At 48.5% G+C, this 25,764-nt stretch overlaps 2 protein-coding genes across 9 annotated transcripts in view; one reads left to right on the top strand and one right to left on the bottom strand.

Moving 5' to 3' along the window:
- SRGAP3 (SLIT-ROBO Rho GTPase activating protein 3) overlaps positions 1-25,764 on the bottom strand; it is a 575,259-nt gene that overhangs the window by 149,171 nt on the left and 400,324 nt on the right. The gene's annotated exons all lie outside the window — the stretch shown is intronic.
- GRM7 (glutamate metabotropic receptor 7) overlaps positions 1-25,764 on the top strand; it is a 227,030-nt gene that overhangs the window by 185,289 nt on the left and 15,977 nt on the right. For 6 of the 8 annotated variants that reach the window (XR_010433342.1, XR_010433341.1, XM_064667086.1 and 3 more), the window contains 2 exons: positions 20,280-20,526; positions 25,203-25,295. Coding sequence is in view for 6 of the 8 variants with exons in the window: in XM_064667086.1 (XP_064523156.1) it covers positions 20,280-20,526; positions 25,203-25,273 (318 nt within the window). In the remaining 2 variants the exon portion in view is untranslated. The remainder of the gene's footprint in view (positions 1-20,279; positions 20,527-25,202; positions 25,296-25,764) is intronic. The other 2 variants (XM_064667084.1, XM_064667085.1) reach the window with 1 other exon arrangement.

Genomic DNA, 25,764 nt, shown 5'->3' with positions numbered 1-25,764 from the left:
GCTCAGGAGGGGTTTGGGCTGAGGACAGGACAGGGTGTCCCAGCTCCTCCTCCTGCCCAGCCCCTGCCTTGGATCACTCGGATGTTTGAGAGGCACTGCAGGGATAAAATGCAGCTTTTGCACTCCTGGTGTAATTGTTTTTGACAACAAAACTCTTTTAAATTCTCCCTGGATGTGTGGGGATCTTATCAGAGGCCAAGTGAGCTCGCAGAGCTGTTGAAGCAATTACAGGAGTCAGGGCTGGAGGCAGAGTCGATACCAGGCGGCTCCTGAGCCGAGCAGGGGTTGCTGTGCCAGGGCAGGAGCTCAGGGGATCAATAAGGGGTTGCTGTGCCAGGGCAGGAGCTCAGGGGATCAATAACCCAGAGCAGGGGAGGAATTCCAGCAGGGCAGTGGCAGGGTGGGGGGTGTGGGGGTGTGGGGATGTGTCCTGCCCAGGGATTCACTCACCCTGCAGCCTCCTGGTCCCTGTGCCCTGCCTGGGGTGGAGCTGGTTTGCAGGGCAGGGCACTGCTGGGGGATTGCTGGCACTGCCTGGGGCCGTGTCCCCGTGTCCTGTCCCTGTGTGTGGCACAGGCACCCCCAGGACCCTGGGCTGGCACTGCTGTGGTGACAACTCGTGTGCTCCTTCCCTGGGCAGGCTGTTCCTGGCAGGACACACTCTGGAGATGCGTTTGAGATCAACCTGGTTTCACAAAGGCACGTGTTTTAATTTCTTGGGGTTACTTCTTTTTGTTGCCTTTCTTTCCCAGACACTTTCAGGAGCAGCAGCATGGGCTGGGACATGCTCTCACACACCCTGGGAATGCCACCTCACAGTGGCACTAACAGTTTGATTTTTTATTATTAGTCTCTCTTGCAGTGTAATTTTTTATTTTTAAAGCCTTACACAGGTGCAGATTTCCAGAGTCAACACTTCAATGGTACAAGCAAAGTGAGGGGGAAAAACCATCTGTAGCAAAATCAATGTGAAATGTAGAGCTCTTAAAAACACTGGTTTGCTTTTTCTGCCCCTAGAAGTTAATTTATTGTTAGGAAAACCAATACTTTTCAACACTAATTATTACCATTTTTTTTAACCTTTGTCATGTAAGTTGTGATTAACTGAATATTAAGTTATATTTGTGATTAAGTGAATGTTAGAAGGTGGCTGAGGCAGGTGGATAGAAGTTCACCTCGCAGATCCTCTGCCAGCGAAGCAGTTGCCCTTCAAGAGATGCTTCATCCCTCTCTTCCTTTTCATTTGCAGGAGAACCTCCCAGAAAGGTACCTGAGGTAAAAAGCACATCCTGAATTTTAAGGAAGGTTTTGGGAGTAGTTATTTGAACAGCACTTGCACGGGAAGGATGTGCTAGGAGGCTGGGAATGTTGGATTTGGGTGTACTGGTGTGGGGCACAGAGATCAGTAGGGCAGGAGGAATTCCATGTGTTCCAGGAATTCCCAGGGGTTGTGTTCAGGAGCCTTGGATATGGTGAGTTTTCTCTTGCCACTGTCTTCTCCCTTTCTTCTCCCACTGGAATTGTGAAGGACTGTGAGATCACGAGCTCTTTTCTGCCCCTCTGGCTCTTTAGCACCACCATACATGGATACAAACACTGCTCCTTCCATGAAACTTGCTGAATGCTGAGGATGGAACACTGAAAAATGAGATCCTTTGGTGGCAAAGCTGCCCCTCAATGTGCTCTCTGTGGTGGGCAGGGCAGGCCCCTCTCAGGCCCCTCTCCTGCCCAGCCCCTGGCTGGCACTGCTGCCCAGGAGGATGGCTCCTGTGCTCCTCACACCCTGCACCTGCAGCTGGGGCACCTGCCAGGGCTGGGAGGGGCAGAAGGAAAGGAATCATTGTCTCTGTGGGTCTGAAGTCCACAACTGTGCTCTCTAACCACGTACAGATGTACTTGAGCCGATTGAATATCCCCCCAGGATCTGATTTTCTCCAATTATGTCATTGGACTAATATAGAGAGATATGTCATCGTTATTTTTGTGTTTCAGGAGGTTCTGTTGCCTTGTAGCTGTGATTGCTCTCATTTAGTAATTGTGCTAAGATTAAAATAATACATTTCTGGATGTGTTTACAAGACAGCAATAACTGTCAGTGTGCTCCTGAATATATCCTCCAGATGGGAGTTTTCTTGAATGATTTTCAGGACTTTCTGCAAGTTAAAAAGGTTCTAATTGTGACTCTGAGTGAATGATGGTGGTTGTTCAGCCAGTGTGGTCACCCTGCTTGGGAGCTTTATTCTTCCTGGAATGATGAGAAATGGGGAATGGTTGATCCCACAGTCATCAGCTTCCATCAGCTTATTTTTGGATCCAGACTGCAGGACCCCTTGGTTGTAAGCTTTTGTTGGCTTGGGGGGTTTTTTTGTCGTAATACAAGCACTGTGAAATTTGAAGTCTCTAATCCCATCAGCTCTTCCACCTTTCTTCTTGTTTCTCTATTTTTAATGCCCCTTTTATTCAAATCAACAAGCAGGGGAAGTCGGGCATATTTGGCAGCAACATTTTTACTTATTGTGTTGAATGTTCCATAAATACTATAATTTGAAGGCACATGCAAAGTGGATTCTTATTCAGATTAAATAATGTCACATTAGCATGGGAGCACTTCAGTCTATGTTCTATTTTTTGGTGAAACTAAGTTACCCTTCAATTCTCTGTAACACAAATAGCAATTAGCCAGGTAGGACACACTTTTATTTTCTCCCCTGGGAAGTCTTGAGCTGACAGTTGCTATAGCAACTACCTGTGTGGATTTGGGAGTTATGAAAAATTTAATGCAATATTTGTTGGAGTTTTATACTCTTGGATGGTGGAGAAAGTCAGGCTTTGAGGCTCACAGGGAATGTGACTCTCTATGTCCCATAATTTGGGGATCACACGAGGACACTCGTGGATTGCAGCTTCTGGTTAAAGAAGGAGTCCAGTAATTGGACCTGCATAAAACTCATTAACCACAGCTATTAATTGCTCTCATTGATGCACTTTCACTTTGCCCATCACTTCATTCATTGTCTTAGGGATCTGCATGTTCAGATGCTGAAGTTCTTCATTTTATCCAGCCTCAGTTGTATCCCTGAGAACCCCATGGAATTTAAGGATCTGGCATTAGAGTTCTCCTGAGAAAAGCCTGAACTGGAGAGCAGCTTCACCTGATTTCAGTTCAGGCCCTCCAGACTGAAGCTGTGAGGTCTGGAGATCCTCCAAGCACAGAGTATTCAATAAAATCCACTTTTGTGCAGCATTGGAGGGCTGCATTTTAATTGAGGGGAAATTAGGTATTCTTTGAAATCTAGAAGTGAAATAATCAGTGGAATTTTTGGGAGGGTGATAACCTTCATTACAAAAAATGATCTGGTGCCTGGGTTTTTATCAGCACTACTGAAAAGTGTATAAAAACCCTCGTGAAAACCTTTGAGTGTCTGTAGAGTTTCAAATTTAATTTCTGTAGGACTAATAGAAAATCTTAAACAGCTTCTCAGGAAAGTTCTCAGTAAGATTTACTTTATTACCTCCTGCATTCATTTGGTGTTCAAATGGAAAGGGTGCTGTTTCTAGTCAAAACCAGACAAATTAAAAGGCTTTTAACGTGTCAGTGCTGCTGATTTAACCCAAAAGTAGAAAGTCAGTAATTACATCTGCTCAATGAAGTGGTGAGTGCTGCAGGAATTCTGAGTTCTGGAGTTGTCCATCTTTTGCCACACACTTGTTTTCCTCTCCCTGTGCTTTGCTGGGAGGTTTCTCCTTCTTCAAGGCAGCATCTTGGAAAATGAAGATGTGTTGGCAGTAAATGTATTCCCCACATTGGATTGCCAAGGCAGGGTTCCTCTGGAAAGGGATTTCTGCCTGTGCTTGATCTCATCTGGGGGGTCTGGGGGATCTCCCATCTGACCACACTCAGAACCCTGCAGGTTCAGCCAGGCAGGGGAAAGGCTGCAGGAGCACTGGCATTGCAGGTCTGTGCTGTCAAGGCAGGTATTGAAAGGCAGGTAACAGCAGCCATGCACACTCTGAGTGAAATAAGGGCTGACTGGAGTAATTAGATCCTCCTCAGCAGCCCATAAATTAATGGTGATTATGATTCTTCAAAGAGCAGAAGCAGAAGGTGCAGTACCAGGGCTCTGGTTTATCACGTTTGCTGCACTGTAATGCTCCTTTAATGTTAATATGTACTTTTGTAGTCCAATCTAATTGCAAACACTGAGCAGACAGAGCCCAAGGCCACAATCATGTTCCACATAATTACCTGAGGAGGGGGTACATCCCAGCCAGGGGCTGCCACAGCTGACAGGCAGCAGAGGCGGCACAGTCCTCCTGTTCCTGCTCCTACAGTAATTCCTCACAGGAAGGTAGAGGGGAGAGCTAAAAGATAATTAACAATCAATTCTTTTTGTGGAATTTTCAATTATTGGAGCAGGTATCTGCATAATGGAGCAATAATACCACATTTGAATTTGTATGTGCTGTCTCATAGTGGAGATGGATTCGTTTAAGCAGAAAGGACTTTGTTAACGTCCCCAAGGGACCCTTTGAAGCCTGAGAGCAGCAGCTTTGATGTCTGATGTCAACACTGAGGGATCTCTTTGCTGTGATGATTCCAGCCTTTTCCATTCCCATCTGTGCCGAGGAGGCAGGAAAAAAAAACTATTTGGAAGATGGAGAAATGAGTGGAACCCAGAAAGGAGGTGGAATTGTAGAGGGGAAAAGTATAGAATCATGGAATCTCCTGAGCTGGGAGGGACCTACAAGGACCATCCAGTCCAACCCCTGGCCCTGCACAGACACCCCAGCAATCCCTCCCTGTCCCTGAGAGGATCATCCAAACCCTCCTGGAGCTCTGGCAGCCTTGGGGCTGTGCCCACTGCCCTGGGGAGCCTGGTCAGTGCCAACCACCCTCTGGGGGAAGAACCTTTCCCTGAGATCCAACCTGACCCTCCCTCCACACCACTGGTGCAGCCGAGGTGCTGCACCAAGTCACTGGCACGAGGAGTCAGAGCCAGCTCCTCCTCAGCCTCCTGCATTCCCACTCTGCCCAGTTAACCACGAGTCCCAGCTCTGCACAATCTCCCACTGACCAGAACAGCAGCTTTAGGAACATCTTTGGTGCCTTTGCCCATGGCCTGTGTGAGCCCAGTTGTGGCTCTCGGGTTCACCACCCCTGTGCAGAGCACCACTGCCCCTGTCCAGTGCACACACAGGCACTGAACTGTTTTCAAAAGAGGAAAAGAGGGGAAGAAAGGGGTTTTTTTTTCCCCTGGAATTTCTAGTGCGAACTTCACTGCCTTTGGCTCAAAAGCAACACAATTTTAAAAGGAAAAAACGTGTAGGTGTTTAATGCGTAGTGTTGACATGTACTTTTTTGGATCCTTATTTTTTTCAGAAAATGTAGAATTGCCAGGAGGGTTTTACATCTGAAAAGCCATCTCTGCACAGGCCCCCGGCAGCCCTATCAACAGTTTTTATCTGCAGCACAAACTGACAGCCCCTCACCGGGAAATAATTGCGGCTCCGCTGAGTCCAGAGGAGTAATTACTGTGTTGATGAAACTTTTCTCTTTGCTTGCGTTGTGATAGCTCTGAATGTCAAACTCACTTGAGCTGACAACACAATTTCCCCAGCAGAGCTGTTGCATCGACCATTCCCCGCTGCTGGGCGGGGCTGGGGGGGTTCCAGTTTGATGCATTTCTGTGGCAGCAAAGGGAAAATCTCAGTCTTGCCAAACCCTGTTTTGGGAATAACACTCTGAGTAGTGCTGGACTAGAGGTAGCTGTGTATAGGAACAAGGGCTGAATGTGTAATTATAAAACAGCTCTTCAAAGTTAGTTAACAAGGAATTAATTGTAAAATTATTTGCCCCAAACGGGGGCAGGGGAGTGAGTTTATGTTTGAATGTCTTTGCTGGTAGTTTGGATTTGTGATAAGGTATCTTCACAAACATTGGGAAACCATCCCTGGAAGTGTTCAAAAAACATGAGAAGGTGGCACTTGAGGACATGGCTTGTGGTGAAGGTGGTGGTGGTGCTGGGTTGATGGCAGGACTTGATGACCCCAAAGGTCTTTTCCAACCCTAACGATTGTCTAAGAGTTCAGTGGTTATTTTGAAATTCCTGCATATGCGAGGCCTGACATAAGTATATTACAAAAATGATGTGGTTTTCCAGAGGGATTGATGTATTCCTGTAACTCTGATTCTCTTCCAGCATGCATTTTTGGGGTGGGATGACTCTGGGTGGTACTGGAAGGTCATTCCCTGTGTCAGTCTCAATAGGATTATCCCCAAGAGTTGGCCAGAGGTTGGTGTGCTCTGCTGGGTCTGTGCTGGATGGTTCAGTCTGACTTTTGCTGCAGAAACCCTCAGTCCCCCTGTGCTTGAACAAGAGTTAATGATCTTTGCAGAGAAACCCCAGAGCTCCTGGCCAGCGTTGGGAGCCAAACACCAGGAGCTGAAGGAGCATTTCTGTGAGCAGATCACAGCCAGCTTCTGAACCCCACGGGTATTGTAGAAACATAATAATGATATTTTGAGTAAGAAATAATGGCTGCTGATTCTAAGCTCATCCAGCAACAAAAGGAAAACCATGAAGGGCTTATTCAATACAATGTGAGTTATGCAGATGTTTCTCAATTTTCTTGCTGAACTTGGATGCTGGAATCAGGGTTTTGTTTGATCAAGGCTTTCAGCAGAAAGAATGGGTCCTTAAGCACTTTTGTCACTGTCTGTGAGTGGCTTATGAAAGTAGGCTGCAAAGGCCCCAAATCAAGTACCCTCAAGCAGAAGGAGCATTCTCTATTGCCCGTACTTCTGTCACGCAGCTGGAGTGGAAATTTTCTGTTTGCTTTAGAATAAACAGAAACAAAGTGGAAGGAGCAAAGACACTGCCAGGAGAGAGGCAGGAGGCAGCCAGGTGAACTGCACTGATGTGGTCAGGGAGCTTGTGGGATGGGCATCACAGAGTGGTGACTTCCCACGGGCAGTGCCATGGCATTATCCTGCCCCAAACCAGGGAGCAATGAAGGGAACATTCAACTTTGGAGCTACCCATTCACAGAATCATGGAAGGGACCCTAAAGCCCATCCAATCCCACCCCCTGCCATGGGCAGGGACACCTTCCACTAGCCCAGGTTGCTCCAAGCCCCGTCCAACCTGGCCTTGGGCACTTCCAGGGATCCAGGGGCAGCCACAGCTTCTCTGGGCAACCTGTGCCAGGGCCTCCCCACCCTCTGGGGAAGGATTTCTTCCTTTTATCTAATCTAAATGTACTGTCCTTTGGCCAAAAAATTCCTACAAAATCAGTAAAAAATCTGAAGTTGCAGGCACTGGTAGGGAAATCTCCCCACCACAAAGCAAGGCTTCCAGTGATCCTGGAGATCATGGTAGTTTACTCTAAGATCCTCTAACACCAAAACATCAGGTCCTCTGTGTGTACCAGTGAGCCAAATATTGCTGGGTTTGCAGGGAAGGAAACAGCTACTCTGGAAAGAGCATTTTCACTCTAGCAAGGGCAATTCAATGCAAGGCAAAGAGGAGGTTTTACTATACGCAAAAATATTGACCTTTAGGATTTATTTGTTGTTTTAAGTGGTTTAAGCAGGCCTGTAATAGTAATAAAAGTAGAAACCATCATAGTCATAGAAATTGTCTTGTGTTTTGTCTTTGAGGCATAAGCTCAGCAGAAGCTTAAAAAGAAACAACAGTGAATTCTTGTAGACTGAAGCAAAAAACTTGTGTCCCAACTGTATCCTGTCAAAAGGGATTCGGGGCATGTTTATGTTTCTGTATTTTGAAACAACAGCTCTTTTAAAATCTGGGTTTGTCTTCATCCAGAAGGATTCAGCCAAACCAGCCAGGGAGGATCTTCCTAGCCAGGCAGCAGAGCTGGGGGTGCTGCACCCCAGTCGTGTTGTGCCTTGTGGGGTTGTCAGTGCTGGGGGAGCAGCACAGGCACCAGCAGGACATGTCCTGTGGTCCTGCAGTGCTCTGACACCGATTCACGTCGGGAGGGACTGAGGGGTCCCTGTTGTACAGCGAGCACAGCCAGAGCCCCCTGGGCACCAGGCACGGGGGGGTCAGCGGCTCCCACTCCGCCCGTGTGTCCCTGGCACTTCAGGGACATCGATGATGTTTTAGGACAGAAAGCGGCTGAGAACTGTTGGCAGAGGATCGATGCCTTATGACAAGTGAAAAGGCTCTCAAAGAGAAGTGCAGTCCACGACTGACACGAGAGGAGCTGCTCCCATGGAGGGACAAGGAGGCAGATGGGAAGAGAAAAGGGGACCTGGTGGAGAGATCAGAGGAAGATTGTGTTTTTATCGTTTCCCCCTGTTAGAGAAGGGAAGTCGGTGGAGCAGCACGGCCCTCCCCGAGGCTGCGGGAGTGGAGGTGCAGCAGCACAGGGGAGCGGGGCCGGAGCTGTGCCGGGGCACTGCCCCGTCTGTGACACCGGCAGGGTTTGGGGGGCAGGAGCTGTGCCGGGGCACTGCCCCGTCTGTGACACCGGCAGGGTTTGGGGGGCCGGAGCTGTGCCAGGGCACTGCCCCATCTGTGACACCGGCAGGGTTTGGGGGGCAGGAGCCCGTCCCCTCTGCCCATGGCTGCGGCAGAGCCACCCCCGCGGGCTGGCACCAGCGGAGTGTGAAAGAAACCCAAGGCAGACCTTTTCCTCCTGCCAGTTCGTGCTTTGACGTGGTTTCCGTGTTGAACTCCGCCTGTGCTGTCGGTGCCCGGCTCTGCCCTGTGGCAGCAGCAGGAGCTGCAGATCCGCGCGTTTTCTTTCCCCAAGTGAGCAGTGCAGGGGCAGGGGGCGGGCGGCACCTGGGCTGTACCCAGAGCTCATTGCACAGGACAAGCTCCCTTCCCTGGCAGGTATTTCCCAGCCGGGTCCCCTGACGGCTCAGCCCACGGGCAGCAGTGACCTCGGTCATTGTCACGCCGTTCTGAAAGGGTTTCCCAGGTTTAGCGCTTCCCAGCTAATGACGTCAGGGCTCCACCAGATTATTCAGTCTGTGTTGGCGTTTGGCCTTTGAACGGCTGAAGTATCTGTGGTGACAAAACCCAGCGGGGAGGAATGAGGTGAAACTCGTATTTACAAAGGAGGGGTTGCTCACTCAGCAATAACAGCTTTTCTTACGCTGCTAATTGCCCATTAAACAACATCCATTCAGCCCTTAACTGCCTCTGCCGGAGCAGGGAAAGCTGAGGTTTAACCCTGCCCATGCCCCTGAGTCTCATGGTTTCACCAGTAAAAAGTCATGTGTGTGTTGTGAAGTGAATACCTCGAGTGCTCACAAGATCTGCTTTGGCCTTACCTCTTGAGACACTTCAGGGAGCGCAGAGAGAGTAGGAGGACAAAACCTGTGATGAACAGTGTGCTATCATCGTCCTCTTGTTCCCTCTGATTTACATTGCCAGCATCAGAGCAGCCTGTAATGTTTAACGGAGATAATTAAATATAATTTGAAGGCAAGATAGCTCTTTTTAGTGGTGGAACAGACCCTGCTAACAACTGAACTACCGCAGTAATTCACCGGTAAACTGGAGAGTGGATACACCGGAAGGCTCAGCACTGGCTGTGTTAGGTGATGGTAACTAGGGGGAATGGAAATCAATTAGTTTAACCAAGGTGCTTAAACGCGATTACAGCTGGAGAAAGTCTTGTGAAAACTGGTATTAGGAAGTAGTTAAGATTTATGCTGGTGCTTTAATTGGAAGACCAAGGAAGTCAAGTGATTTGATTCTCCAGAACTTCAAAATCAATGTCGTTGTAGCGGATTTTATTGACTGGAAGATGAAATCTGATAATGACTGAAGATAAGAAAGAAAGGTCAGGGCCTCTCAATCTCCCTGTCGGTAATTGCTGCGTGTGCCGAGCGCTGGCTCTGGATTTAGTCTGACTTGGACCCGAGCAAGGACTTCTTGGGAAGAACCCAGCACAAAGCCGAGGCGGTGGCTGCGGAGCACGGGGGCCGTGCAGAGCCCGGCGCTGCCCCCTGGGCTCGGGAGGTAATGCCTGAGAGAACATTTATTAGAGTCAACTTCCCTGGGGGAGCAGGGCTGGCTCGGCCGGATTGCAGTCACACACTCGGAAAAACTCCTCCTGTGGATGCTCTCTCTCCCCTGAGGCCCCGGGCTCGTCGCTGACAGAAGGTACAGTTTGTCACAAATTCAGCTTTGTATTTACAAGCTTCCTTGTGGCTTCCTCATGCAGAGACCAAGGAGGTACGAATACTCCCCGTTTATTCCTCCCGTGTGCCAGGGCACAGCAGTCAGTAAATACAGTGGTTCAGGGTGAGCTGATGTGCAGCTGATGTGCAGCTCAGGGGGCAGCAACAAACAGGGTTTGGTTTTTCATCCTGTTAAAACGTATTTAATAAGTTAAAGATGCAGAATAGGGTCTGTGGGCCATTAGCTTTTGTCAGACCGTGGATGAGTTAAACATTTGAGCTGATTTTGGCTTAAAACCCCGTTTTTTCTCACCCTGTAATACTCCAGATTCCTTTCAGCTTGAGTACCCCAAGTGAAACTGCTGCTAAGGAGCTCTAAATAATTCAGAGTGAGTTCAGAGTTGCCTCTGAGGTGTGACATGTGGGAGCTAATTCCAGAGTTAACTTGGAGCTGGTTACGAGGAATTGAGAGCTGTGGTGGGATAATGCAGGACATGGTATGACCTCATGAAACCACACTGGAAAATGGTTTGGATATTGCTGTAAATTGTTATTGCAGCATCTAATTTGAGATGGAGATTTGGGTTACTCTTACGATACAAAAGGCAATGTTTGATAATTAAGAGAGGAAGCTCTTTGTGATGCTGTGAATTAGCACAGGGGCACCTCCCAACGATATGGGGGATCGTGGAATGACTGGAATTTGGCAGTTCCTAAAATGATAGAGTTTTTGTAATTAAATCTCACTTAAATGAGCACCTAAATCATCTTGTATTGTGGGATTACCCATTCCCAGTTTAGCATAACAATAACCGCCCATCTGCGTGCCACAGAACCCCAGGACTGCACAAACGCCAGGCAGGCGGTGTAGGAATTATGATGGATTGTGCAGTTACCATGGCAACGGTTTGTTCTAATTGTGATACATTAGTAGCAACAAGAATTGGCTGGCTCGAGTCACCGAGTTAATTAAATGCAAACTTGCGCGGCTCTGAAGGAATAATAGAGAAAACTAACCCCTCCTAGTGCCCCCCTGTACCGCGGGAATGACTGCGCCGAAATAATCCCGGAGCTTTCTGGATTGCTGGCGTGCCTCTCCCGGCCCGTTCCCGCGGGATGGAGGATGCTGAGGTGCGGCGGGAGGGGGCAGGGGAGCCCTCTGGACCAGGGCAGCGCTGGATGCCGGGGAGCGCCGGGAGCCCCCGCGATGGGCGAGAGGAGGGGGCTGCGGTGGGAGGGACGGGCACGAACCTGGCCGTGATCACAGGGCTGGGGCTGAGCCAAAGGAAGGGCATTTTCAGACAGGAGGATGCTGCGGTTTGCTGGCAGAGCTTCAGGGGTGCATCTGGGGGGGAACTATTTGGGGTCATCCTTCTTGTGGGCACATTTGAAACCATGTGTGGGGTAAACCAAGGTCTGCCGCCCACACCCCACGTCTGAAATCCCTTTGGTTGGTTGGTTGGGGGCTTAACTTTTATTTTTTATTACAAGGAATTATTTTCCTTCTTGTGCCAGGGTTTAAATCATGATGTTAGCTGGTGAGGGATAAAGGCTTTGATACTTTATCCATGAATCTTCCATTTCTTTAGGCAGCTCTACCCCACTCTCTGTTCACCTTCATCCTTTAGAAAATTAAATCATTTTCATAGAATGGTTGGGTCAGAAGAGCATTAAAGCCCATCCAGTGCCATCCCTGCCATGGGCAGGGACACCTCCCACTGTCCCAGGGTGCTCCAAGCCCTGTCCAGCCTGGCCTTGGACACTCCCAGGGATGGGGCAGCCACAGCTTCTCTGGGCATGGTAATAAATAAATAAATGAATAAATAACCTAGTTCAAGTGACTGATTGGCTGCAAATGCCAACTGCTCTTGGTACTGGAATGCAGTCCTACATGGTCCCACATGCTCCTGACCAGCCCTGTGCTGCCAAAGGACACCTCCAGCCACAAGTTTGTTTCTAAGTAGCCAAAGCAGTATGTAAATGCTGTGGTTTAAATAATAATTACATTATCATTTCAAAAGTCAGCTGGCTTGCTTCATATGTACATACATATCTGACAGTGCTTTTTATTACCAGTGTTCTACTCTAAAGTGCTCTAAAGAGAAGTGATAAGTGTAGGATTAGCCTTTTCCTTCCCCCCTCCTCCCTGACACCAGCTTGCACTTCGAGTTCCCCTGAAGGTCTCCAAGAAGAATTAGATCATACTTGGTATGCAAATATATGGAATATATTCTCAGTACAGGCCTGGGTGAAACTTCACTGACATTGGAATGTTCCCATTGCCTTTTGTGGGGTTCAGAGCAGGGCCACAGCCAGGGAGGAAGGGAGGTGACCACAGTTAGTACCATTTTATCTCAGAGAAATCCTCCCAGCTGGGCTCAAGGGGCTGGACAGAAATAAAACGTTCATGTGGCTGGATTGGGGGGACAAACATTGGAGTGACAGAAAAGTGTTGGAGCTTGTTCTGTAAGATGAACCTTCTGCAGAGATCCCTGCTCTTCATTAGGAGCGTGGCATGGGCTGAAATAGCAGCTTTTTGGCTTTGTCAGGACCCCAGATTGACAGGTCAGGAAAGCCTGGACTACATGGAGTGGGGCAGGCACTGAGTGTGCACATGAGCCTTCCCAGCTCCCTCTGAACTCCAGGAGATCCCCCCTCCTGGGGCTGCCCTGTAGCACTGGCTGAGATTGGCCCCTCACACAAGGCTGGTTTGGGGCTTGGCTTTTTTATTTGCCTTCTTTTTCCCCCCCTCAGCATTGGCTTACTGGGTTACTGCATGTGATGAGAGAGCTATGGAAATGCTCATATTTATTCTGGATTATGAATTCATTGCAAGACCTGACCACCTTATCTGAAGGGGCTGGTTGCTGTCCTGACATGCAGCTGAGTGATTTCCTGGGCAGGGAAAGCCAAGGGAATTGCAGCCCCAGCCTGGTTGAAGTGTTGAGCAGGGAGAAAACCATCAGGGCACTGGTGCCTCCTGTTTCCAGGCTATGGATAATTTTGGCTGTCAAGGCAGAGCTGCAGCTCCCCTGGCCTGCCCTCACAGTTCCATTGCCATGACAGCCTCGTGCAGACCCAGGAGCTGCTCTCACTGCCCAGCCCGGGGCTGGTTGGCACCTGACCTGACCTGTGCAGAGGAGCCCCCTGCACAACACACACCATGTCCCCTCCTCTGCCACCCTGGCAGGAGTGCTCTGTGTGGGAAGAGCCAACCTGGGAGCCAAAGGGAGTTGTAGAAGCTCCTGCTGGTGGGTTTCCAGCCTGCTTTTCCTCAGAGGAAGATTCTTTACATCTGGAGGTGATTCGTACCTTGCCTTCCAAAAGGTTCCATGCAAAGGGGGAAAGAGAAATGTTTGGTCCTTCTCAGGTTTATCCCAAGAAGTGATGGCAATGGGGTTGGAATAGAGAATCATCAAGGTTGGAAAAGACCTCCTGGTGCCATTTCCCCTTGTCCTGGCACTGCTCACTCTTCTCCAAACCAGGGGTTTTTTACTCCAGAGAAAAGTACCTCCAGTGTGAGAAACCCAAACACTACTCCAGGTTTTCCTGTCTTGGGTACTAAATGCCAGCACCTCTTGATCTGATGGAGGCTTCTTCTAAGAGCATTTAATTCCTTTACCTGGTGATCAGAGAGGTTCACCTCAACACAATCGGCATCTAAAGTTCTGTTTTAAAAAATACCTCTTTATTCTTGGGGTTTTTTTGACTATTTATTAGCTCTGTGTATCCTGAATGACTGCAAAGTAAAGTTCCAGAAAGCTGAGAGGCTTCTCTGCATGCCAGATTCTTTAAACCTGATTTGTTATGCATGACCATTTATGAGGGCCATAATATTTTTAGTTCCCCATTTACTTGCCCATCTGTGTGTTTACTTATACACACATTAACTTGCACTTTGTTTTACTTTCTGTAGTCAATACCTTTCCCTGATGTTCCTCTGTAAATGGAATTGTCTTGAAATGGTGTGGCCCGGGTTTCTTTTCTATTTAGAATGCTTTAATAATGCAAGAGAAATTGTGAGAGCTTTGCCTGGTGTTCCCTGGGTGGCTGTCTGGGGAGGAAGCAGTGTGTGTGTGGGAGGGCTGGCTGGGCAAGGTTTGATCCTCAGGATATTTCGGGGAAGTCCATCTTTGGGGTTTCTGCTGTGCTGGCTTCCCCCTGGATGCTCATGGTTGGTCTGATGGGATGCTTTCAACTCTTCCACAACTTTTCTCTCGAAACTAAGGCTGAAGGATGGTGGTGGCAGATCTGGGTGATTGCAGAGCATCACCACTATCCCTGAGCAACCGGGACAGTGGAGGGTGGAACTGGACGAGCTCTAAGGTCCCTTCCAGCTCCAACCATTCTGTGATTCCATGATCTTATATTGCTGGAAAAGGGTCAGTTCATGATCACACCTTCTCAAACCACGTTTCAGGGTGAGGGTTGGCTCATGCCTGGCTCTTGCCCCATCTTTCCCCTTCCCAGAGCCCCCCGGGGTGCCCATTCCTCCGGTGGCTCCGTGCCAGTCGTGTCCCTGCCAGATGGTCCCTGTGCTGTGAGGGCTCACCAGGCTGCAGGGACACAGCCCTGGGGTCCTGCTTTATTTTCCTCACCATCTCAAACTGAGTGTCACAGGGTTGGTGGGGGTTTTTTTCTCTCCTTTTACATTGAATTATTCAATAGTTGAAGTGAGTAAAATTAAAGATTTCTAGAGTGGGGCCGTTTGGAATGTAAGAAGGATAGCAAAATCTATTTCATTTGAACTCTAATCTCTGGTCATGTATAAAATGAATAAAATGCAATAAGTGTGGAGAAATATGATTTACAACAGCAGCCGAAGTCTGGCTGTGAATACCCTCAAATGCCAAGATTGTGTGTCAGTCAATTTAGCAGTGCAGAAGCAAGGGGAGCTCTGCAATGAAGGCTTTCTCATTTTTCCTGGTTTTTTGGTTTTTTTGGAAAAAGTGACAGATGAAGAATTATTTCTAGCTCAGAAAAAGCGAGTGCTCAGCCCGTGAGAGAGGGAAAAGCCATTATTTTAATAATAGAAGTTGGGGATGTACATTACTTCTGTTGCACTTTGTGTTTGTCTCTTTTGGTGATGTGTAACTTATTTTAGAGCTATTATAACAAACAGGAATGCCAAGCAAGAGATATTAGACAGTTCTGAGGATTGATAATGGGATTTCTGGAGCTATTCCCTCCTGTCTGTGCCTGAAATACAGCCAAGCCCAGCTGTGACTGACATTTCTTCTCACTGAAGACCCTTTAGTGACCCACAAGAAGTGCTTTGGTGGGTCTCAGGACACTCATGTTGTGGACAGAACTGCACTGGGTAACAGCCTTGGCTGGGATCCTGTGGGAAAACTTCATCCATTTCAAATTCTGGTGTCATCATCCATGGACATGGAATTAGCACGGACGAAAAGTAAGGAGAGGTTCCTGCAGCTGTTTTCTGTCTCCATTGTCACCACCTCTGTTCCCAGGGCCAGGGCAGGGAGGGCTTGTCCTCACTGTGACCTGCACAGGGTTCACAGCCTTGCCACCCCCTCTGGCTGCCCCCCCAACGTGGATCTGCAGCAGGACCCACGATTGTCCCCCCAGGCAGGGCCAGCAGGCTCAGGGCAGTGCTGGGGGTGCAGGAGCACAGAACAAGTGCAGGTGAACTACAGGAGGCAGAACTTCCCCCTGTGTCAGTGGTGGGGATGCACAGACCTCAGTTCAAACGTTCCTGTCCTTGCCAGACTGTTTTCCTGCACATCCTTCTGTGCCAGATTTCTGCTTGAAAGACAGTGGAATTCAGGAGTCAGTTCCAGGGAGGCACCTGCTCCAAACACCTTCAATCCTTTGGTGACCCGAGCCAGGGCCAGCACTGCTCTTTTCTTGGCTGAGCAACTCCCAAGTGACTCCAAGCAGTTCCTGGGCATCTTTGTTGCCTCTGTACCTGCTGCAGAAAGCCAAGGCAGCTCTTTTTCCAAGACTGGGGATTCTATGCAGAATATTGGCTGTATAAACTGTCTGACTTGTGGGACTGTCTCTGATACTGCTTCCATATCTTTTTAGCTGCTTTGAAAGCAGCAACTTGCGTTTCCATTGCTGCTCTGTCCAGTTATCTGGCTAATTTAATTTCTTTCTAGATAACATGTTGAGTTTCTCTTGCAGGCAAGAGAGACAAAATTCCTCCTCCTTCTGTATCTGCATCATAACCCTCAGAGCAAGTGCTTTAACATTTGCTATTTTGAATTATTATACAAATTACAGATATAAGCCATAAATATTTATTTCTGATGTATGCAAATTTCTTACATAAGGAGGCTTCTATTATAAGGGAACGAGTTGTATAAAATATTGAGCTCAAATACTCAAGATATGTAAAATACCTCAGTTTACTTCATCTTTACTCCACAGTTTGCCTGTGAACTGCCAGCTGAAAGCCTCGATCTGTTGGGTGCTCTTAGGACATGAAAATGCACATTGGCTTTGACAGGGTGACATCAGAAGAACAGGCAGAGGGAATTGGGAATTAGTCCTTTTGGAGCTGTTTGCTGTGTGCTGGCTGCCTGAGCATGGGCTCTGCGGGGGGGATGGCTCAGAACAGGACCCCAATTTCCCTGTGGTGTTCTGAGCCTCCTGCTGCCAGGAACGGGAAGGACAGAACTGCTCACACCCTGCCCTGCTCGGGACACCACACTGTCCCTGGGCTGGTGGTGTTGTCCCTGGGCTGGTGGTGTTGTCCCTGGGCTGGTGACACTGGCACTGAGCTGGTGACACTGGCAGTGTCCCTGGGCTGGTGACACTGGCACTGAGCTGGTGACACTGGCAGTGTCCCTGGGCTGGTGACACTGGCATTGTCCCTGGGCTGGTGACACTGGCAGTGTCCCTGGGCTGGTGACAGTTCCCTGGGCACACAGACATGCAGTGCTGGACATGAGCACGGCTGTTTCACAGCTGACCCATCAAGGTAACCAGGAGTTTATCCTTCTGTTCAGAAATGCTGTTCACAGGAACTTGGTGTTGGTCCTGAGGTGAGGTGGGCTTGGAACTGCAGAGGGCACAGGGGTTGTTTCACACTGTGCCAAGGGCACTCTGGAGCACAGGAGCACAGGAAGGCAAAGGTCTGTAAAGGTGTCATGATAAATGTAAACCCACATCATAGAATGATGGAATAGGTTGGGTTGGAAGGGACCTTAAGGATCATCTTGTTCCCAGCCCTGATTGCTGAGCCAGGGCAGGACAGGGAGCTGGCAGAGCTGCCCCACGTGTGACATTCTGCATTTCCCAGACAACAGAGAGTGCAATCCTTGTGCAAGGACACGGCTGTGCCTGAAACTTCCACAAATCCAACTGTCCAAGGAAACAGAGCAGAGTTTGGTTTGGGGGTTGTGTCAGTGAGGGGGGGTGCTGCCCAAAGCAGGGTGGTGCTGCAGGACCTTCCCTCCCCACACAGCCTGTGCATTGGCATCAGGCACCAGGGTGGTTGAGAGCACATTGATATTCAGGACTTTTTGCTTCCCATGTTTTTACAAGCACATAAAGCAGTGGAAACTAATTTTCATTTTTATTAAAAAGTGTTTCTCGTTCTTATATTTACACAACATAATGTAGAGAATGAGATGGAATCTTCAGATGACCTGGAAGAGCCTTCTGGGAGATTTATAAACTGTCTACTTCATCTGTAAGAACATTTGTTTTAATTCCCATATAAAAGTGAGATAAATTGGCTTGTAATAACACGAGTCCAAAAATATCTCAAGTTACCACTTTATTTCCATATTGCAAAATAACACAATTCAGTGCATAATTAGAAAGCTGAATTGGAGAAAAGGAGCAGTTGCTCCTGATTAGACTGAAGGCAAAGCTTTAGCGTACAAAAAAGGATTTCTGACTCCTAAAGGGACTTTTCTAAATTTGCAGCCATCAGTTCAGTTATTATATAAACTCTAAGTTCAGTTCTCATGGCCCAGCAGCTGGAAATCTTTCCACTGGGTTAGCAAAGAGTCAGAGGCCTAATCCTGCAGTGCTTTTCTTCCCAGAGAAATCACATTCATGCAAAATCATCCATTGATATAATTTGTCCTGTAAAAATTGCTGGTTATTAGATGTGTGTGTTCCAGACCAGTCTAATTTTCTCTCAAGGTTTTGAAGGTAATTTTTGTCATTTGCATGAATAAAGCAAGAATCTGGAAAACACAGAAATCTAAAATTCAAATGGAAATCACTTATGTAAAAGAAGTGATAAAATCTGGGTGCTTTTGCATGTGAATGATGTCCTCAGGGTTGGGTTTTCTCCAGTGCCTGCTTCAAAGTCCATGCATTTGTAACAGTGTGGGAAGTCAAAATCTGTCAAAATTCAGAATCTGCTTGAGAGAGAAGGAGATGTGAGTGAGGGTGATCCTCCAGAATGACTTTGTCCTTCTGTCATGGGAAATGTGGCTTCAAACCCTCCATGGGAGGGGACTTGCACAGACCAACATCCCATTGTTTTTAGAAAGCCTTCATTTCTCAGGGGTAACAATTAGAATCCTGGAATGGTTTGGGTTGGAAGGGACCTCAAAGCTCATCCCACCCCTGCCATGGGCAGGGACACCTTCCACCAGCCCAGGTTGCTCCAAGCCCTGTCCAACCTGGCCTTGGACACTTACAGGGATGGGGCAGCCACAGCTTCTCTGGGCAACCTGGGCCAGGGCCTCCCCACCCTCCCAGGGAAGAATTCCTTCCCAACATCCCAAAATGCCCTCTGGCAGTGGGAAGCCATTCCCCCTTGTCCTGGCACTACAGACCCTTGTTAACAGTCTCTCTCCTTTCCCCTGAGCTCCCTTCAGGCACTGCAAGGTCCCATTAGGTCACCCCAAAGCCTTCTCTCCTCCGGGCTGGATCAGCTCGATCCCAGTTCTCATTCATGTCAAACTGGAGCATCTCCCACTAAATCTGCATCTTAATTTCTTAATTTAATCTCAGGTCTGGGAGCTGCCAGGCTCACCAGCCAGCTGTAAAAGGCACACATGAGTTATTAGAGTCCCATTGTGGGTTGAATCTGATCCTTTGTACTTGAAGTCACCCATTTGCATTCATCTAAAGCGCTTTCCAGAGTTTATCAGAAGAAGTGAAATAAGAAATGAAATAGTTTCACGTAAACTGCATTTTTATGTCTGACTGGTAAAACCACAAAGCAGAGATAAAACACATAAAACTGAGGCTCTGCATAATAAGCATATCTATTAGTTCCCTTATCTTTGCACAGCTCCCATTTGTCATGAGCAGCATTGTGTGTCACTCAGCCTGCCTTGTTCTACAAACGCTCCTTTCTCCCTTTCCTTTTATCTCCCATCAGCATTTCCAAGGTGGGAACTTGGCTGGGAGGTGCTGCAAAAGACCCCTTTGATTAAATAATCGTTTCACCTTCGACCCCTTCACTGCAGCAAGAAAGAAAAATTAACACCCGTGTGTGCTGGAGAAACCCCTTCCTGGGGCTCTGCTGCTCCAGCTTTTGCAGCAGCCCAGGACTGAGGTGAAAATGTTGGGTCAAACCCTCCCCAGGGTGAGTCACCTCCCAGTAAGGCCAGTTCCCCACTGGAGTAGCCCATGGAAAACCACGTCAGGGAGCCTGTGGCTGGTGAGGTGCTCAGGATGTACCCACTGTCTGACTTAAAAATATGCTATTTTTTCTTAATAAAGAGCATAACTGAATGTCACGAGCACAGAAACCACTGTGTGGTTGAAGTACAGGAAAACTGAGAAAATCCCACTTTCCTCAATGTTTTTAAAAGCAAGAAAGTGTTACTAGCTATGTTGTTATAGTTCCCCTTTTGTAACTTACAGTTGGCGTAAGTTTTAATTTATATCAGAATTATTTCAATCCAAACAAAGAGACAGAAGCTGTACTGTACCATACTGTGGGAACTGTGTTGGTAAGGACAGTGAAGTCTGTAGGACTGAGCCTCACAGGCTGTTGATGGCTCAGGTAGGTGATTTGTGCTGGACCTGGTGGTGTTTGCAGTGCAGAGCTCTCAGCTCACACCCCTTGGGTTGCAAACTGGTTCCAAACTGCTGGTCAGGGGTTATTTAATGTCTGAGCTGCTGTTCCCCCGCAGTGCCCCGGTGTGTAACCGTGTCTCCTTGTTGTGTCCCCCAGCTCTACATACAAACCACCACACTCACGATATCCATGAACCTCAGCGCGTCGGTGGCGCTGGGGATGCTCTACATGCCCAAGGTTTACATCATCATCTTCCACCCCGAGCTCAACGTGCAGAAGCGCAAGCGCAGCTTCAAGGCGGTGGTGACGGCGGCCACCATGTCCTCCCGGCTGTCCCACAAGCCCAGCGACCGCCCCAACGGCGAGGCCAAGACGGAGCTGTGCGAGAGCGTGGACCCCAACAGTGAGTACGGCCCCCCGGGGCTGCATGGGGCAGGGGCACGGGCTGGCACCGCGGGCAGGGCCTTCATGCTCCTCGGCCGCCTCCATTGCAGGGTTTGGAAGTCTCATGTTTCTTTCAGTTCTTTGTTTCCTCCCCGCGTTTTTGAGCTGTGCCGGTTGGCAGCGACTCCTCGCAGTGTGTTTGGTAGCTGTGAGCAGCTCCTCCTCCTTTCCCTCCTCTGTGAGTGAGATCAGCAGCACCCCTGGGCACCGAACCCCTCAGCCTGTGCCCAACTTGCCCCGGCTGGGACAGGTTCCAGGGCAGATGGAGGGACAAGGACCAAACTCATTGATAACTCTGCTAACCTGAGTCATCATCTGCTTTCCTGCAAAGTTTCTTTGCAAAACTGTCACAGTCCTTGAAGATTCCCATTTAGGGATTTTATCCGGCCCTAATGCAAATCTTGCCAGCGATTTAAAAGGAAAATAGATGGAAAAGACGCTTCCAGTTTCCCTAATGTGCATAGCAGGGGATTGCGCAGCACGAAATTACAGACTGAGGCCATCAAATTTGATTTGCATTTGAATCTGGAAGGGGCTGAGGAAGGAGACAGCTGCACGGGCTCTGCAGCATATTGGGAAGGTTTGGGCACGTCTGCAGTTTTTGTGCAAAACAGATCTGGATGTGGAGAAATGCCCTCTCCCTGCCCGGGATCTGCTCATCCGTCAGCTGCCGGAGCCGCTGCCACTTCTCGTCTCCCAACTGCTGCTGGAAGATCTGCCTGGAGCAGCTCTGCTGCCAGAGCAGAGTGGGAGCAGGCAGCAAACCATTGACACAGCACTTTGCCTCCCGCTACTCACCCCAGGAGTGCCTTTCTCTGATGTCTCATCATGCAGGTGTACAGAGGATATTCTAACTGGGAACCCCGAAGTTGGCTTTGGAAGCTGAACTCTGTGAGACTCCGACCTGAGACAGGGAGGAAATGGTTCTCGTAAATTAAGGACCATATTTGGCCTCTTCCAGTTATATTGAGCAGAGCCCTCAGTGCAGGAGGAAATAAATGGAGCTCCTGCATTGGAGTGTTACCCAGTGACAGTCAGGGTCCTCTGCCAAGGAAGGGAAGGAAGGAGAAGAGAATTTTAAGTCAGCTGGGACAGGGCAGGGCAATGTGTGTTGCTGCTGCACTTCATCAATCACTGTTTGGATCAAATGAGTTGCAATTAATTTCTCCTCCAGAAAACTCAAAACATCAAAAAATTTCCTCTCAAAACTTGAACCACAAGAAAAGTACCCCAGCTGTGATGCTGCAATTCAGTGTGGAGGCAGAGCCCTGTGGGAACCCCAGCCTGGGGATGTCCCCTCCTGGTCTCATTCTCTTGTGCTGCATCTTATTGTTGGTCTCAGACTTCTGACAGTATTTCCCCTTCCCACCAAAGAACAACCAGATTTTTCCCTGGGAAGGAGTTATGTTTATTGAAAGGAAATATTGCCCACTTAACCCCCGTGTTTCTGCTAAAATACAATATTTTTCATCTAGGGCTATAGACTAGAATATAAATTCATTTGTTAACCCTGCCAGCCAGGAAATGTTCAATATATTAATTCCTATGTTTTTCCTAAGTACTGGCCTTTTACTTTTTTTTTATGGTTTGGAAAATACATTTTCTTTTAAACCTTTTAATTATTTATCTAGAGTTCCATCTGTTCATTTATCAGCTGCACCTACCACTCCTAGTTCATTCCCTGGGTATGTGTGTTCATAAAAACTATTATTAGAAAATCAAATGAAATAAACTACTGTACTTAAAATGTTTGGGTCCCAGTGTAACTACTGCAGTCACTGGGGGTTTCCTATAGTGTTCAATAGGCTACTGATTGATGCCCTGATCAGGGTGTCCATACTTAAAGATGGTTTTGATGTTTTTATAGCAATTTAACTTTGAAAAAATATTTTATGCAGTGAATAAGGAAACTTTCAGAGTTTTACCAATTGGAAAATAGGAAATATGGATAAAAAATTGCCCCAGATGCATCAACACAAGGAGCATCTACCTACTTATTTTAAAACCCCAAGTATCTTCTTTGAAAAGAACACCAGAGGATGTCTTTGCAGTGTCTCTCTGTACAATTGCTTTGCTCCCCAGCCATGGCCAACGATGGCCTCTCCTGGCTGGGACCTGCCCTGGGAGCAGCCCCAGGGTGGCAAGTTCTGCTTGTTGGTTCCCTGCCAGGCTCCTCTGGAGCTCCTGTGGGCAGGAGGAAGGGAAATCAATGGAAGGGGGTTAAAGGCTGAGCCAGAGCCTCCTCAACCCTGCGCAGAGCAAACCTGGGGCTGGGCTGGCCTCGCTGCCAGGGCTGCTCACAGGTGTAAAAGTACAGTTGGGTTTTCCAGTTTGATTTTCTATTCCGTTTCCCAGTGCTGCTGTTGCTTGCTCAGGTGCTGGAGACTGGAGTTGCCATTTCTATTGGAAAGACACAAATCTTTCACATCTCCCAAGAACCAACTAGCACGGAGCCACCAGCATGGGATTCACGTACCTCCAACATGGGGCAATTTGGTGACTGAGCCCAGACTTATGGCCTGTCCTACTCACATGCCAGAGTCAAACCAAAAGCAGATGTGGAGGGTTTTACAGAAAAAGAGCCTTGAAAAAATCTCCATGATTTAGCAGATTTGAAAAGAATAGAGAAGCTGTGGCTGCCCCACCCCTGGAAGTGTCCAAGGCCAGATTGGATGGGGCTTGGAGCAGCCTGGGCTAGTGGAAGGTGTCCCTGTCCATGGCAGGGGGTTGGAACTGGATGACCTTGAAGGTCCCTTCCAACCCAAACCATTCTGAGATAATGAACTGAAGATGTGCTTGTAAAGCTGGAAGGCCTATAAATGTCCTGAGTGGCTTCCCAGGAGCAGGTGGTCCTCAGCAGTGCTGCTGAGCATCATGTGCAGCCTCTGCACACAACTCTGGGGGCATCTGCAGCAATTCAGGCTCCAAAACAAACGTGCAGAGCACTTGGGAGAGCTGGACTCACACACTGGGGGTTTAGTGTGAGTATAAAAGAGACTGATTAACATGGGAGGAGAATCACTCCAAGTGCAGTGACCTCACAGCCCACTTACTGTGGAATAGGGACTCTCTGTGTTCCAGATTTTCTTAGGATCTGTGGGAAATCAGAAGTTTCACAAGCTGAGCTCCCCAGCCATGCTGTGGGAGGGCTTTCCTGCTGGATGTGATATATTAAGGCCAAGGTTTTCAATCTAGGAAATGTCTCTTAATCATTCCCGTTTGCTATCTGGCACGTTCATGCTTCCACTCCTTTCACAGCTTTGCCCCCCTGATGCATGTTTGCTGCAGGTTTGGACGAGCAGAATTTGGTCCCCAGCAGCTTTGTCCACATGAGTTCATCCTGCTCTCGTGTGCCTTTGGCTGATTTCCCCCTGTTTGAGAAGGCACTTCTCAAGTGTGAGCTGGAGCAGACAGTGAATGCTCTGCTGGGCTGTGTCTGCTCCTGTTTGTGCTGCAGGAGCAGAGTGTCAGACTGGGAGAGAAACATTTGAACCTCCAACCCATACTTAACTTATATTGAGATTTACATGTAATTACTCCTTTTCCCAAGCAGCTTGTTTTAATTCATGGCTTCACCCGACAGAGCGACGGCAATCAGCGCCCGGGGCCTTGGCAGGGAGGAGGCTGTGCCTGCCATGGGCTGGGCCAGCAGTGTCTGCCTTCACAGAGCTGCAGAATGGCTTGGGGTGGAAGGGACATCAGAGCAGGGACACCTTCCCTAACCCCAGCCCAGGTTGCTCCAAGCCCCATCCAACCTGGCCTTGGACACTTCCAGGGAGGGGGCAGCCACAGCTTCTCTGGGCAACCTGTGCCAGGGCCTCCCCACCCTCACAGGGAAGAATTCTAACCTAAATTTCCCCTCTTTCAGCATTAAGTAGAACTTAGTTGGCAGCTGATTGAGTTTTTAGTGGGGAGGTGCAGTCACAGCATCGTCCCCCAGCACACCAGGCACTGTTTGCATGGTTTGTGTTCTGACAGCGCTTCCTTGAGCACTGCCAGCCCCTTCCATGCCAGCGGCACTGAGGGCACTCTGTGTCCATCCCAGGGGCACTGAGGGCACTCTGTGTCCATCCCAGGGGCACTGAGGGCACTCTGTGTCCATCCCAGGGGCACTGAGGGCACTCTGTGTCCATCCCAGGGGCACTGAGGGCACTCTGAGCTTGTGGGTTCCCATCATTAACCTGTGGATGGTGCCTGTGGATCACGAGCATGTCCTGTTTGTGTGTTCACTGCTCTTCACCCTTAACAGCACTGAGGGCACGTAGGAAAACACTAATCTGGTTGTTGATGATGCTGAGGAGCCTATGAGTGGCTGTGTTGGTGAGGAGGGACTGGGAGAACTGAAACTAAAGCCAAAATGTCCCAGAATTCGTTCAGGGGAGAGGAAGGAAAAAAAAATAACCATCCAGAGCTGCTGTTGTGTGAGCAGCTGCTCCCATGTTCAGAGGTACCTGGACTCTGTGACTGGTTCATTTGTTCCCTACCCAGAGCTCATTCCTGTGCTGGTGCTCTCAGCTTTGCACTGCTCTAATCCGAGCTCTGCAGCCGGATTAGTGTCACGGGCTCATGGCAGGGCAGCTGTGAAGAGTTTGCTGTGCACAGATCCTACAGACCAATGTATTTACTTTCCCTCAGACTGCATACCACCAGTAAGAAAGAGTGTTCAAAAGTCTGTTACTTGGTACACTCTTCCACCTACTGTATAGCTTTTGCCTGCTTTCCAAAAAGGTAAGGAAAACCGAGCTTCTTATTATTTTATACTCAAGTGATGATGGTTCTTATTATTATATACATAGTTATATGCAGAATGTTCATTAGTGCAGCTATGTTAAAACAAGTATCTAACTTAAAAATTGTTCACAAATCCATTACCAGAAGCTGCCATGGGAAGGCTTTCCTGGAAAAGGGGAGCCCCATAACGTGGGTGATTCCAATGCCTGTGTTGGGATCCCTGAGCACCAGCACCTGGTAGTCTCCTGCTTCCCACCACTGGGGGTGGATCCCAATAAAGCTTTGGAAGATGGAGATATTCAATAACCATTTAAAAAAGGAACAAACAAACGATCAAAAGTTAATTCTGGCCACCAGATCTAACAACTAACAAAGTGTTTTCTGAGTCATTTCCAGCATCTCTACCCACAGGTTTGCCTGGTAGCACAAAAATAACATTTGCCAACATGTGAGCTGAGCAACACTC

This window comes from Pseudopipra pipra, chromosome 11, assembly GCF_036250125.1.
Source record: "Pseudopipra pipra isolate bDixPip1 chromosome 11, bDixPip1.hap1, whole genome shotgun sequence".
Lineage (NCBI taxonomy): Eukaryota > Metazoa > Chordata > Aves > Passeriformes > Pipridae > Pseudopipra > Pseudopipra pipra.
Note: the sequence above shows the minus strand (reverse complement) of the source record. Positions and strands in the feature narration are given on the sequence as shown.